This window comes from Pocillopora verrucosa, chromosome 2 (genome assembly GCF_036669915.1).
Source record: "Pocillopora verrucosa isolate sample1 chromosome 2, ASM3666991v2, whole genome shotgun sequence".
Classification (NCBI taxonomy): domain Eukaryota; kingdom Metazoa; phylum Cnidaria; class Anthozoa; order Scleractinia; family Pocilloporidae; genus Pocillopora; species Pocillopora verrucosa.
Genome location: NC_089313.1, coordinates 3,051,585 through 3,067,352, shown reverse-complemented (window position 1 = coordinate 3,067,352; position 15,768 = coordinate 3,051,585). Strand labels below are relative to the sequence as shown.

At 37.9% G+C, this 15,768-nt stretch overlaps 1 protein-coding gene across 1 annotated transcript; it reads left to right on the top strand.

The window, feature by feature from the left end:
* Positions 1-1,122: 1,122 nt before the first annotated feature.
* LOC131770400 (SANT and BTB domain regulator of class switch recombination) lies at positions 1,123-13,728 on the top strand. The gene is made up of 23 exons (XM_066162631.1): positions 1,123-1,465; positions 2,376-2,601; positions 4,355-4,367; positions 4,608-4,662; positions 4,765-4,832; positions 5,058-5,098; positions 5,450-5,659; positions 6,220-6,278; positions 6,511-6,605; positions 7,097-7,162; positions 7,759-7,842; positions 8,025-8,135; positions 8,736-8,813; positions 9,024-9,219; positions 9,706-9,862; positions 10,192-10,405; positions 11,028-11,097; positions 11,198-11,263; positions 11,630-11,783; positions 12,109-12,166; positions 12,666-12,837; positions 13,006-13,106; positions 13,554-13,728. Exons 1-23 carry the CDS (start codon positions 1,340-1,342, stop codon positions 13,591-13,593), a joined length of 2,460 nt encoding a protein of 819 aa, XP_066018728.1. The 5' UTR covers positions 1,123-1,339; the 3' UTR covers positions 13,594-13,728.
* The last annotated feature ends 2,040 nt before the right edge of the window (positions 13,729-15,768 follow it).

Below are 15,768 nucleotides of genomic sequence, written 5' to 3'. Positions count from 1 at the left end.
ATCATGATTTTTGAAAAGAGCGTTGATTATCATGGCAAATAATTTTGTCAGTACTTGTTAAGGGGTTAATAACTGCTTTTGGCAATAAGGTATACGTGTTAATGAACTGCTTTGTGCCCTTTAAAAGAATCCTCTAACTTATTAAAAGAAATGGAAAGTTTACATTTGTCAGTCTTCTTCGTAAACGAAATTTTGTAACCGTCCGTCTTTCTTCACTTCCATCTCTTGTCGTAGATTTTCCGTGATGAAACATTGCAATTTTTACACAAAATTGCAAGTTTACACTTGAATTAAATGAACTGATGGTACTTGTAAATGAGACCAAATTCACCTTCATGAATTTCGCCATATTGACATTAAAAAAGACTGGAAAAGTCTAGTTAAGAGATTCGAGTTTTGAGTGGCCTAGAAATGTTACAGAGAACCATTGCATAGTAATGGCTTGGATAAATGTGACCCCTCATTTTGATTCCAGCAGAGAAGTTTTATGAGGTTACATCTGGGCATGCAGCCTAGAACAGATGGCCAATCATATTGTGAGAATTAATTTCCTATGTACAGCTTGATTTAAGGCCATGCATTGGCAAGTAAATAGTTTAAAACGAACTGTGAATTGTACTGAAACTTTTAGAAGATTTATTATTTTTCCAGTAAAAATGACATAACACTCATTTTAGTGAAATGCATGTTCGTTGAACAACGAGATAGCAAAGCTCTAGAAAAGTTTCCCTAACTGACAGATTTTTCAATCACAAAATAGTGATGATGATAATGACAGAAAACTTCTTTAGCGTAATATCCACCATTTTCTCTTTGCCTGTTACAAATAGGAAAGGAAACGGATGATACAAAAAACACTAATTCTGATGAATTTGTGGTCATTGGCAGGTCAAACCAATTATATTTGTTTCTGTTCGGGTGAAAATTGAGATCAGAAATGATTTTTCCCGATGAGACCATCAAACTAGGCAGCGCGAGTGCTCACAGCCAGGAAACATCGTCTGATCGAAGTCATGGTTGACAGAACAAAATCGAGGCAAAGAGATCTTCCCTTTACAGGTCGCGTCACAACACGGAAAACATAGACCGAGGAGAGTTGGGTACTTAACTATGCTGCTTAGATACAAGATGGCGTCCTTCCAAGTGACCTTTCAAAAAAATTCTGCTTCTAATCGTGATCAAAAGCCGATGCGATGCTTTTTCAATGATTTAGTGTGTCAGCAATGGAATGGTCCAAAGGAAGAGTAGTTTTGAGTACTAGAAAGTGGTAATATTTTCCCAATCATTTCTGCAACGCCTCTTACCGCTCTAGCTTTTTTGTTGGATTTGAATCCTTAAAATGGCACAGAATTTGGCGGTAGATTTGATGTTGAGGACTTTGATGAGTTCCCTTGAGTTCAGGGAATCGGAAAACAAAAACTGGGAAGGAGTAGCCAAGCTAATTCCTGGAAGCTCTGCACAACAGGTTTGTATTCGACCGAATTGTAAATATAAATGTAAATATAATAATTCGTGTGTTGATTGCGCTAATTGAAATGAAACCTTTACAAAATCTACTTAGATCCTTTAAGTAATTTGATAGAAATGGATTTGAGGGAAAGCTTTCGTAGATGGACTCAACAGTTAATGAACTGGTAATTGTGTCGATAGCAAAATCTGTAAATCTGATTGGTGCTTTACACCTTCAAAGGTTCACTGGCTGTTGCACTTCAGTACAAACTTGTTTGTTTTACTGCTCTAATCACAAGCTACTTGTGATAAGATGATTCAAATTTCATCCCTGAGCATTCCCTGAGTTTTGCTCTTCTCACAATGATTTCCATACAGCCCTGCACCGTTCGAAAACAAAGCATTAGTACCAAGAGTACTCTATTGTTTTTGTCATTGTTTTCTTCTTACTCAGACTTATTAGTTAGAGATTTTTATCTTGATCTAACACAAAATTCTCACAATTAATTTACAAGAAAATGTGTAGCAGCTGAGGAGTTAACAATCAGATCTTGGGAATTAAAGGGTTAGAGGTTGTTAACTTGATCTAATGCAAAATTCTCACAATCAGTTTACAAGGAAATGTATAGCAGCTGGGGGGGGGGGAGAATTAGCATTCAAGCCTGGTTGTTCAAAGCTGGGTTAAGACAAACCAGGGTTAGTGTGAAATTTGATTTCAGGTCTGAAAGCCTTAAAAGAAAATTTGGTTCAAATCTTTTAGCCTGCAATTTGATCATTGGATGTTCTGTAAAGAACAGGAAAAATTTTCCCTAAAAGGCTTTTGAACAGAGAAATAAAGAAACCTTAGCCTTTGAACAACTGGGTCTTGCAGATCTTGGAAATCAAAGGGTTATAATACAAATGGTAAATTGAGCCACTTTTTTCAGTGTGCAAAAAGATGGGCAGAAATCCAGCAAACCTCAACTTCACAGCATTCATCTTCAGACTCCAGACACCTCTCCAAATTATTAAACTCTGTTTTGCATTTTGCTGATGAAAAAGAATTAACGAATGAGACTGTGCCAAAGGACATAGTAAGGAGTGACCCACAATCAGCTTCAGTTAAAACCAACAGCTCTCTAGGTCAACAACTTCAAACCAATCTGGAAGCAGGTATATATAGGGTATATTCAGTTCTCTGAGTACATTTTGTATGTAATTTGGATTTCAAAGGTTTTTGTTTCACTTTGCTCACTTTGATTGGTCTAATGTAAACTTAACCCTTAATTCCCTTACATTGATTAGTATCTATATTCTCCATACTCCTCTTTATGCATTTGCTTTGTCACTGACAAGGAGAATTAGTTTAACCCTTTAACTCCCAGATCAAATTTGTAATTCTCCTTACTGTCAACCATACAATTCTTACAATGTTAGTTCTGAGAATTCAGTATTAGATCAACTAAGTATTCCCTAATTGATATTTTTCTTTATTCTCATCACTTATCTGGTTGATATTGTATTGATCTTGTAAGGAGAAATTCTCTCTTGGTCACTTATGGGAGTTAACAATTAAAGCTTCTGAAGTTGATGGCAATCATTTCCTTTATCCTCATTGTCTTAACCCTTTACACCCTAACATCAGTATGCAATGCAGTATGCAATGCAGTATGTTCTTCTCCATACTGTTCTTTATACATTTCTTAAGGTGCTGAAAAGGAGAATTCGTTTAACAGTCAAGTGCTTCTGTAGTTGTTGATCATTTCAATTATTCTCATGACCTTAATGTTTGATTCAGGTGTGATTCTGTAAGGAGATATTAGATGCTAATCACTCTTAGAGAGAAAGGGTTAATGAATGATTCAGCAGTATTACTGTAAGGAGATATTAGATGCTAATCACTCTTAGGAGGAAAGGGTTAATGAATGATTCAGCAGTATTACTGTAAGGAGATATTAAATGCTTGGCACTCTTGTGGTTCATAATGGTAATTGAACTGAGTGGAGTGCAATTTGGGCTGAAATCATATGCGTGATTTCAAAATTGAATGAGTGCGCAGCACCACCACCCACCACCCTCTGAACCAATCAGATGCAAAATTACCACCAACTGTTACTTGGTCAGTTGTAACATTTTTTTTTAGATTAAGTGTACTTTAACAGGAGAATTATAAATGTAACAGTGCCATCCATTGCAATTTATTCAAAGGTTTTAATGTACATGGGTGTATATACCTTTAGGATCTAACTGCCTTTAAATTCCAAATTTTTGTTTTCAGATCAGTTCTACATTATTTGATAAAAATAATTTATGTGCAATTGAACCTTGATTACCAGGACCCATAAGAACTGGGTCAAAAAGACCAGATAAGGGAGAGTCTGGATAATAAAAAATATAAATATTAAATTGAGCCAAAATAAAAGTGAATAGATATTATTTAATCATTATTACTCAAGAATAAGTTAGAGCACATTTTCAAATTGTCATGTGTCATTGCCAAAATTTGTTAAAGTATTTTCAAAAACATTTAACAACACCCATGTTTTACAACCCAAAATTTTGATGTTACTCAGTTTGTTTATTAAGCTGCTAAAGTGTGTGTAGGTCACTAATTCCATCGTTCTTTGAAGCTGCATTAAATGTAATAGCATCAAAATTGTTCGGTGAATCTACCTTGGGTCTTACAAATCTCAAATGTGTCTTTAATTAATATTCATGAAAACAGAGAACAAGTCAGGATAATCGAGGGTGATTCAGGATAACTGAAAATCCAGATGATCGAGGAGAATAATCAGGATTTTACTGCATGATGTGTATTTTTCTTAAATTTAATCATGAACATAGAGGGTGAAAAAGAGTGGACTTAATCTACATTGTCTTCTTTTTTTTTTCATGTGATGATTTGTGTGACTTGAACAATACTCAGGACTTAACAAAAGGTAATCAAATTGAATACAACTGATATGTACATATATCATATACCAGCACTAGCAAATTGGATGGGTCATGAAATATTACTTTGGATTTTTACCTTGAATATTGAGATAAAATCACTTCCTTTTAGGACATCAGAGGTAACTTCCTTTCTAGAAAGTGGCCAGCGCTAGCAAGTTGGATAGGTCATTAAATATTACTTTGAGTCTTACCTTGAATATTGAGATAAAATTACTTACTTTCAGGACATCAGAGGCATCTTCTTATGTAGAAAGTGGTGAAGAATCATTGTCAAAGCAGGTACCAACTTAGCAACTGAGGACAGACTGCATTTTGAGAAACGTTTGCTTTTTTCTTTTTACAATTTATGTGATTCTGATAACTGTATTGTTTATTGTTTAGAAATCAGTTCTCAGACAACCTTCAAGATCGGCCTTGTCACAAGCTTCAAATCTGGAGTCATTACAAGGGTGAATGTCTTGTTGTGGTTAACTAATATTTAGGAGAGTTTTTTTTTAGTGTACATTGGTAACGCTAAGCTGTGACTCTTCACGTTACCATGGCAGAATTTGGGACAAATGTTAAGGTGTGTCTTGTAATAGTTAGGATAAAATGTAGCACCTTGTTTCATGTATTTTTGAGGCCACTATTCAGCAAATAAAACATTTTTTTTCCTCTCGATTTCCTTTTTATAGGCCTAACATGGTTATCCATGTGTGTGATGAAAGTAAGAACTGTAAGTAGAAGTCTTCTCTACTAGTGTAATCTAAAGTCACACGCATCGTAACCCTTGACACCCTGATCTCTGCACTTATTTTCCATACTACTGTCAATACTTTTCCTTTAATAATGACAAGGAGAATATGTTTAATGATCGAGAACTTCTCAAGCTAGTGATCATTACCCTCTTCTCATTACTTTAATGTTTGATTTATTGGTGATACTGTGAGAAGAAATTAGACGTTGGTCTCTCTCAGAGGTTTACAAGTTACACTTTGTATTTTACAGATTAACAGTTGATTGCTTGGTTAATTGATTTTATTAATCTATTAATGAATATCACTAATTTTAAACATTTATTTTTCAGTAAAACAAGACTTCACATGCCCAAGGGACTTGCTGATAAGTGAGATGAGATATTTCGCTGAGTATTTGTCAGTGGAAGCCCAACGATGGGAGGAGGTTGACATTTCTGTTCATTGTGATGTGCAGATCTTTGATTGGCTGATGAAGTATGTTAAAAGACGGCTTCCAGATAAGAGCAAATCCAGGACTGAGGAAAAGAAACCCAAACTTGGTGAGCCCCCAAACTTTTTTTTATAAATTAACCCAGAAGTGATTAACACGTAACTTCTCCCTATAATACCCATAAATTATCTAGCAAACAGGTAATGAGAATACTCAAACTTATCAGATAAAAGTTGTTATCATGATCTGACACCAAATTCTTGCACAAATTTACAAGGAAGTATGGAGCAGCCAGAGGGGAGAATGAATTATTACATCTTGGGAGTTAAAGGGTTGAATAGTGCTAATAAATTAGAGTGAATTATGATTGAAGTGATTGTCACCTGTGAACTGTGATCATTAAAGAAAGTTTTTTTTATCTAACATATTTTATGACAAATGTCAAATGGTATTCTTAACTGTTATATTTTCATAATATTTGAGTCAAGGTATATGTACCAGTATCTGATATATGTAAGTATTGAAAGTGTAAATTCCATTGTGTGTTGATGTTTACTCTTCTTCCATTTTCTTTCTTCCCCTTACTCATTAATTAGTTAAGGAAGTTTTAGAATAGTTTGAGCAAGTCTTACCTGAAAATGTTTTGTTTCTTTTTTTTTTTACCCACAGAACCAAACAATGTCATATCCATCTTGATATCTTCAGACTTCTTAAAGATGGATGCACTGGTAAATATTGACTGTATAAATGAATAACCACAAAAGTTGTACATGAAACTACTATAACTAAATTTATGCAGATTCCAAGTTTGAGGCATGCCACTAAGAGAGTTCTTTGCGCAAAGTGTTTAATTGCATGGAGTATTTTAATTACGGTATACAACAGCCCTTAAGGCCTCGGATGCTATCTGTTAGCTGAAAAAATCAATATTCTCATTTTGTGTGTCTTCAATCATGATAGGTAACCGAGTGCATCCGCTACTGTCATCAGAATATGTCAGCCATTGTAGCCACGCCCTGTAATATGAACTGTATTAATGACAAGTTGGTCACTAGGTATGTGATGAAAACAAAGAACTGAACCAGTGGTTTGTGTGTGTGTGTGTAGTTTGTGGGCAATACTATGATCCTGTTCTTCTGTAATATTTGAAAAGCCTTACAGATCTACGAGTAGTGTTAGTGATACATAAAAAACTTTGTTTTTTTTGTAGTAACAGTGAAATACAAAAACTGCTTGGTTATTCTATGACGGAGCTCAAAATTTTCCATCTATTTATCCTGTCTATCTACACAACACTTTTAAAATTGCTCCTCAAAGCAGTTTGCTGGACACTTGTCTCATGTGAACCAACTGATGGTGTAGATGACCAGAAAAGTACTCAGTACCTCAGTGGGTGAAATTCCAAACGTTTGAGGTTCTGTGTCTCGCAAGGGACTCGAATTTGTGAGAAAAAAACCGACATCTTTCTCTGTTCTTGATATTATGTACCTTTCAAGAGATCTATTGAGAGACTGATAGAGTATTTTGAACTGGATTATTTTCACAGAATAGCAAAGCTGTTTAACCATAATGAATTAGAAGCAATCAAGGATCGAAAGGACAAATTTAAAAGGTGAGATGTCATTTTCTGCACATCACGAGAGTTGACAGAATAGTGTCCATGGAAAGAAACGGCTGGTGAATAACACCTACATACTTGGTCCTTATATGGGTATTTACAGAGATATGACAGATATGGTGTTATTTGGTTTTTACAGTAGAACCCCACAAACTCGAACTCCTAATAGAAACAGAAAATGGTTCGAGTTAGCGAGCGCTCGGGTTAACCGAGGTTCGGGTTAATGGTTCGAGTCAGCGGGGTCGTAATGTAAAACCAAATAACGCCATGTTTGTCAGTGTAGACAAGTTTGTGAAAAGAAAAAGAACTGTAAATTTAAACTTTAAAAGTAGGAAAAAATTTATTATCAGTGCAAGACAATAAAACCTGTGTATGGAAACATACAGTGAAGGATCGAAAGAGTTTACCCTCAATGTCAACTTCAAAGCAATCTCACACTTGAGAATTGTGTGCAAAAGGGAGACCCAGAGAAGTAGTGTCCGTGGCATTTTGTACATTCTGTGGCTTCAACTTATTGTTTTATTTTTCAACCGAGGAAAGTCGTAGCAATACGTTTGTGCTTGGTAATGTTGTTATCGTCTTGACTGCAGCAAACTGTTTTGCAAGAAAATCGAAGAACTGTTTGATCCAAGGCTCCAATCAAGTTCATCTGCAAATGCCAGTACTCTTTTCAGGTAAGGGACAGGAAATGTTTGGCAATTTTTGCAACGCGTACCAAAGCAGCCAGTCATGCAGCATCTCACAACACGATCCAACACTGTTGCAAGATGTTACGTTAAAATGTTGCGTGCGTTTGTCCTGTCTCGTACACTTCTATTTTGTATTTTGAATATCTTTTCAAATGAACATACTTTAGATGCATCGCTTGTGGAAGACTTCTGACAGCAGAATCTCAAGGCAAACTACGATGTGTTCCTAACAGAATGATGGTGAATCATCGAGGAAGAGTGTCTTACGTCCATTCACGGTAAAACAGCATTTATATAATGAGCTGAATGACGCGCGCATTTTTATCGGTTCTTAGTTATGACCTATTGGAGGACAGATACATAGGTAACACGTCACTAACAAGTTAAATTCAAGAGTTTTCATTGGCTCAGTCATCACGGGTTATGAGCCATTATACCGTGCGTGCGCATAAATACGAGTTAAACCGGAAGTGTACATACTACAACCGGTTGTTCTTACAAAGTAAATTTGGGAAGATTTATCTCATTTTGTGCATTTTAAATGAAACAATTATTCCACGAGTGCGCGTTGGTCATGAAATGATATATAGCCAACAAGGCTCGCAGGGCCAAATTGGCTTCAATATTGATATCAATGGCAAATGATCAGTGTATACTGTTCCTGATCACGTATGTACTAGCTAGAAACGTCCAATAAGGACACAATACATCAGAAAGTCTCAGCCAAGTTTCTACTGAGCTTTGTCAAGTCTCTAGAGCGTTTTTAATGAAAACAATTCTTTCACTCGCGCTTGTGGGATATGAGGGTTCTCCAAATTTCTTCTAGATAGAATAACTATTGAGGCCATACCATAGCTATGTGTCTTCGTCTCCTACAGGGACTTTACCTGGGATGTGAATGACTACCTTCTTGGATTAAGAGATGAAGTTAAATCTTGGAAAGAAGTTTACTGGAGGTAAGATTCCCTTTGATTTTAGACTACGAGCAGACCCGCCTTTTCGGCGAAGTCTGTCGCACGTGTCCGAAAAAATAAGGACGAACAATAAAAATTGTGATTAGCGCGCCCTGCGGAACAATTCTTGCTTTTCGTGCGGCGCGCTAACCAAAATATTTCTTAGTTATCAGTTTATCACACGCTAACATATTTGTATTGTTTTCTACACAGATTATGGGGTGCAGTGAATGTCCTCTATTGTCACCGCTGCGGGAATTATTTCCAGTGCTCAGAGCTGGGTCACTGCAGCTATCACCCGATGACTGTAGATTTTGGAAACTTGGAGTGCGCAGCGACCAAGATAGTTGGAATATATCCCTGCTGTCAGCAACGAGTATTGCATTTTGATCCATCCCTTGAAGGCACTGTAAGTGAATTGCATCTAAGTTGTGCATTACTTTCGAGTGGTATCTGCACTAGTTTCTTACCCAGATCTCTCTTGTGTGCGAAACCGAAAGTGAGCTTGCGAGAGGGATCTGGGTATGAAATTAATGATCCACGAGACCCATGTATTTTCTCAGTTTACTTACGAGCCTTTGATATATCTCTCAGTTAGTAAGTGGGCTAGGATTGGTCAATTTAGCAGGCCGTATTTTACGGTGCAGCCGTCTGAATTCGAAGTTTCGTTTGAATTGGAATCTCCCCCTCCATTTGAACCCAGAGATGGAATAGATATGTTACTAACCTTGTTTTCTAGTTCCTAGCTGTAAGCTATAGATTCTCGTTTTTCCGCTCGGATTTATAATCCGTAACTTATAGAACTCGGTTAGTAAGAAGTATTTAAGCGCTCACAGCCTAACAGTACCCTTTGTCGACTCTGTTTGCGATGCATCTGTTATTTTTAACTTAACAGGGCTGCTGTGTGCGTGATCACAAACCAACATTAAATAAACCAGTTTCGAACACAGCGGAGAACATGGAGAACTCAGCTGAATCGAGCGATAACAAGAAAGATGACGACTTAAAAGCAGAAAACAGCGAAGGAAATGCAAAGAACGATAACAACGAAGGTATTTACATAATCAAGATTAATTGAAGGGTTTTACTAAAGGTACACTGAGCTTCTCGGATTTCATTAGTTTTCAATTTGTCTTCCAAAGTAATTAAGGTTTTCTTTAGGCTTTCTCTACTAAGTGGCCAATGGATATTTAAGCGATTGTTGAATTATTTGATAGACTGATCGATTAATTTACGACTGAGGACCTGAGGTTCGGTTCCTAGTAGAGTTCTCGGAAATTTTTCTTCGTCTCCCGCCTATGTATCTTTTTGTTTTCAACAAGTAATTCTAAAATTTATTATCTTCGCTTTTGTACGCACATGTCTTCCTTATTTTCTATAGGAAAATCATTCCAACCGGAGAAAGGAAAGTCAACAGAAGAGGAACAGAACACTGAGCAAGAACCCGATGCTGAGGCTTCTGAAAAGTTACCTTTCGATAAAAATTCAGCTTCTAACGAGGAGCCAGCAATCACCAACAATCCAACTGTTGTAGAAGATATGTTTGCACATAGGAACGCTATCTGTATACCATTCCGCAGATTATCAAGTGCGAGGTGATTACAGGCATCGTCCGCGCCATGTTAAATTTATAGGCGTTAGGTAAATCATTGGAATTAATTCAAGGTGTTTCTTGCACAGTGAAATAACTTGGCCAGGATTCTTGGAATTCTTGTTGATCGTCCTCATGCTACAGTCCTTAATCATCCTTGTTGCCTCTTGGTGTTTGTATACCTCAACAATTTATTACATAAAGGCTTCCTGATAATTTACCAAATAGAGAAATTTTCAAATGGGAGTCGAAAGTTATCCCTTTGCTTCGCTCTGTGATTGGTCCAGAATCCTCACGTCACTCTCTGAACCAATCAGATGCAAAACTGAAGCGCCAATGGCAACTTGGTCACTCGCGTTTTCCCGCGCTTTCAGTAATTTTGCTTGTTTCTAGTTTGACTTCTTACTGACAACAAGATATATTTCCTCTCTTCTTGTTGGGCATCATGATTACACTTTACTTTGGTTTTGGTCCGACGACACTCAATCGAAAAGCGCTTTAAGAAAGATTGAAAATTCCTAAATCGTTTAAATTTAGACATCTTTCATTTCTCGTCCATCATTCAATTGTTCAGAAGAATACTTAACAAAGCCCATTGAAACCTTTTTTAACACGTGAATCGACAGGTCTTCCGAATTGAATGTGTTTGGTGTGGAGGAGTTAGCTTTAGCGAACATGAATACCAGAGACCTGGAGGTAAAATAATGCTTTTCTTTTTCAAATCATTTAGCAATTGGGTTATGTTGTTTAAGAATTATTGTAGGCTTGAATCGTTTCTTTTTGTTTTGTTCCACAGAGCAACACGAGCGCCCTATCGGACATGATAGACCCAAGTGAACGAAAAGTTTTAGAATTTCCTACGGTTGGTAAAAAAAATATATTTTTACTCTGGAAGTAATGCGAAGACTTGCACTAGTGTAATGCGTTCCAATCGGGTGTTATAAAGAAAAAGTTACCACACTAACCAATCAGATTGAAGAGCAGAGCGTAAGAAAGCGTAGGAAAGCAAAACCGATGCAATCCCTGTTTACTTTACCTCTAGTTGGGAGTTTCGGGGAATTGGTGTTAATGGGCGGGACTCTCTGGCGGGATACCCTGTGTTGGAAAAGTGGGAAGGAAGGGGTAGCGGGAAGGGGGAGTAGCTGAGTTTGTAGGATACCATCATGGTACTCCCTCATTTGTTTCTGGAAATAACGCGAAGCTGTTTCCTGTTTCTTCCTCCTGACAGTACCTACCCTCGATAAGGCGAAGCCGAAGTCGGTTGGTTCATCGTAGCTCACTGCGCAGAATGAAGTTTCAAGCTGGGAACAAGGACGATGACTATGACCTGGGAGAAGACGAAGATCAACCTGAGTCGGAGGACAATGATTTGGAGCAAAAACGTGAGTCACTGACCCGTGTCTTCCCTGTGATCACCCTTATATCAGTATGTACATTTTCCATATTGTTCTTTACACATTTCCTAAGGTGCTGACAAGGAGAATTTCTTCAACAATCACTGAAATTTTACTTTTGAGAAGAGCAACGAAAAAATACTCTTATTAAATGATCGTTTTCAGATAATTTTTGGAATCAACTAGGAGTTTGCCTGCGATGGACTGGAATCCCGTTTTGTCACAGAAAAGAAATTTATTGCGATGTTATTTTCCCTCCCTTAAACTTTATCTAAAATTTAACTAAGGCTATCCATTTAATTTTTTTTCCTAGTCTTATCTCGAGAGAAACCACGACCTCCGAGAAAAGTCACCTCTGCGTCCAGGAAAGAGTAAGTAAGATTTGTTACTCTGAGCCCCAGGAATAATCAGGGTATAAGTTCTTCTTGAAGAAGAGACTGTTAATACTGATTTGGAAAATTACCTTAGCGACACGAGCCCTATTATGACAACCCCTTAGAGGCGTTATGGTCATTATGTAGAGCCCGGGGGAAGCGGGGAGGGGGGGATTTTGTTTGTGTTATGATAAAGTTTACCTGATCCCCCACCCCTAAGGCTATGTAATACGTAATATCTTATGACTCCCCCTCTAAATGGAATTTTCTGCACCCCCACCCCCTTCATGTGATCCCTCCAAAATCCCAACCCCCCCCCCCCCCATGTGATCACTCCAGAGTCCAAAGACCTTCCCCCCCTTTCCCCCTCCCGGGGATGAATAATGACTTGTTCCTCAAAACTATTGAAGTCAATTTGTAGGTTCGTTCTTCAAATGGGAATATTTCATTTCACCGGCGATTCCGTGACAATTTCATTGATCACTTTTAATTTAAGTTTCAGTACGTTTAAAAGTTACAAGTGGGACTCACAACGTTCCGTTCGCTGGAACCAGGATGCACAGCGCGAAGAAGATCAAAAGCGCATGACAGAGTTGGTTTCCTATTTGGCTCGACAGCGGGCTCACACGCCACAAGAGAAAAGCGATAGCAAACAAAAACCAAAAGAAGTAAGACTTTCACGATGGGACAGGAGCCTATCATTAAGTAATGAGCTCCTGCATGGGATTATCATTGTTTTTTTGGTGCAGTGCATTCTTCGACAGGCAATTTCATTCTAAACACCAGTAAGAGATTTTACAGCCATTAAGTTAGCTCAATCTTTATCTGTCTTGTAGTTTGTAGGAGGCATTTTCTCTAAGTTGGACATCCAGTTTCGTGCGTCACAGCAGGCCGTTGTATCGAAGACACAGTCCAGCGGGCCACCAACAGGAAACAGGTACGCTCAAGTCTAAAGAACTTTACTCAAAATGTGATAGTCTCTTACAGTGATCAGTCCTGTCTCGCAACGATACTATTGTATTTGGTTGGGACACTAGCCGCGACGAGACTAAGGGCCTGGTGCCTGTTGATTAGTGAATGATACAGGCCAGCTTGTTCGAAGTTGGATGACGCTATCCACTAAATAAATCCCAATACGGTGAATAGTGCTGTACGTTTTCTTAAGACTTATCCGCTGGATAGAATTTTCCGCCCTTTAAATAGCCTGCTTAAGGCGTTCAGTCATTAAAAGCCGGAGCGAAATAGTGAACGGTGCGGTAGAAAATATGCCCTGTTTTTCAACATAAAACGCCTCTCGGAACGGTTCATTGTATGACCCATTTTATGAGGTTGGATGGTTAACTGGTTTGTAACTGTTCTTTCTTATTTGTATTTCTTGTTACAGTCAAAGAATTCGAAAGATCCAACTGAAAGTAACCACGTGATGACATGAAAACGAAATACAATTTGAAAGGCAATTTAATTTATTCTTCGTTGTTTGTAATAATATTCAATATTCATTTTTAATATGATGTATGCAATTCTTGTAGAATATGCGTTTAATAAAAGCTCTTTGTTATTTCCGACAGATTTCTGTTTTTTTCTTTTTTCTCTCTTCTCGTGGTAATAAACCGCTGAAATAGGGACGATATATTATGATTTTAGATATATGAAATTCATATATTTGCACTGCGGTGAAGGGATGAAATTAAGAGATCCTTGCAGCTAAGAACACTACTGAAACGAGTAGTTGAAAACAGGACCTGGAAATTCAGGCCCGTGCGAGCCTGAATTTTTTTTTCAGGTCCTATTTTCACTTTCTAATTTTTTGGCTACAGTTTTAGAAATTATATCTTTCAGCATTAACTGAGGATCACATGACAACTTTCGCTTTGAAAGGCAAGCAACTCAAGTATGGTTCGTTTAGCGCGGCTTTTCCGTTACTACACTTTGCGTGCGTATTTTTGCCCTGTTTTGCAGCGTAGTGCCGTCGCTTTATTTGCGCGTTACGCTATCCTAAGATGAGATGATGGAATGAAAGTGAAATGCTAAAAATACGCAATTTTTGCGATTTGTGACGTCGAACGTTCCTTCACCGCGTAGCGCAAAGTAGTCAGATGCCATTTTAAGGGCCCTATACAAGAAAATCAAAACCGAGTTTGATCCTCGTGCAGAAAGGAAAACCTGGATTAACAACCCCTGGCATAAAGACTGCACGGTGTACAATCCGCTCAGGAATTTAACCCCAACCACGGCAGTCAGATTTCCACTAGGTCTCTCCTTCTCCACCAAGCAAGTAGCACAATGTTCCTCTGTAAGCCAATTGGGTAGAAAACAGCTAGAGTATTCATGACCGTATTGCAACGTCTGTTGTTGCTAACCCTTTGCCTCCCATGATCCGATGGTGAATACTCCCCTTCAGCTGCTACAGATTTCCTTGCAAATTTGTTTTGAGAATTTGGTTTTAGATCAAATTGACCACTTGTACCTGATGCCTTTGAGTATTCTCACTACCTGTGTACTGGATAATGTATAGATGTAATAAGGAGAAGTTGCATGTTAACCACTTCTTGGAGTTAAAGTTGAAGGAGCTGAGATGGGAGCTGGGGAGGGCTGGATAATAAATTAAATGGCACTCATTATTATAAACACTGCTGACTGAGAGGTCTGAAAATAAGAGTTCCTTTTGCAATTTATAATTTTTGATACACATAGATTCTCTAAAGAAATGGCCACATATTTTTGTTGGGAGGGGGTGGGCTGGTACAAATGGAGATGGGGTCAAACTTTCTTGTGGGCCTGAAAATAAGAGACTGCAGAAAATTTTGCAACCATTTCCGAGGGATCATGTTTTTAAGTGTATTCCATTTTCCTTTCTACTAAACAAACAGCTTTGAAGGGACCAATAACAAGCCACTCTTAGGGAGGGGGAAGGGGGGGGGGGAGGTGATACTACTTATGCCATGGTACAAACGGTGCAAATGGCGATTATACGCTGGAAAATGAAAGTGCACTAGAACCTCCCAACCCCCAAATAATAAATGGCCAGTTTCTAGTGTTATGGTCAAACCAAAGTACATACTCTTCTTTTCCCCTCCCATCTTCATTAGCATCCCTAGGGAAGGGCAGAGTATAACTGTCTTTTTTTCTTTTCATTTCAACATGAATTTTTACTGCACAATACCATGTATAGCCAGTTTGTGGCAGGGGAGACTCTACCAGCTATACAGAACACAATAAAAGAACTGCGTGAATGTGGAATAGGAACAATGTTATGCATCCCTAATGAAGAGGATCTTTCAATTGATTATGATAACTTTAGAGATAGGTGAGCTTGTTTTGACCTGCGTTTCAGAGAGTCAACATCCACAGTTGTAACAGTCTCAATTGCAACTTTTACTATATTTTTAGGATCATTACAATGTAACAACTATTCATGGAAGTGGAGGTGACTGATGGTAGATATTTATCGAGCTGCAAAGCCAGTGAGATAAAATTGCACAATGAGATGACTTTAACTCACTCATTCCTACAGTGATTAAAATATTTTTGGATGCAAATCTTGCAAGAATTACTTAGAGGTGAACAGCAAAGGACAATCGGAGTTTAAAAAGCCAATC

Coding starts and splice junctions, on each gene's coding strand:
- LOC131770400 (XM_066162631.1), top strand. CDS start 1,340: ATGGCACAGAATTTGGCGGTAGATTTGATGTTGAGGACTTTGATGAGT. Junction 11,784..12,108: donor CAATGATTTGGAGCAAAAAC/GTGAGTCACTGA, acceptor TTTTTTTCCTAG/TCTTATCTCGAGAGAAACCA. Junction 12,167..12,665: donor ACCTCTGCGTCCAGGAAAGA/GTAAGTAAGATT, acceptor TTTTAATTTAAG/TTTCAGTACGTTTAAAAGTT.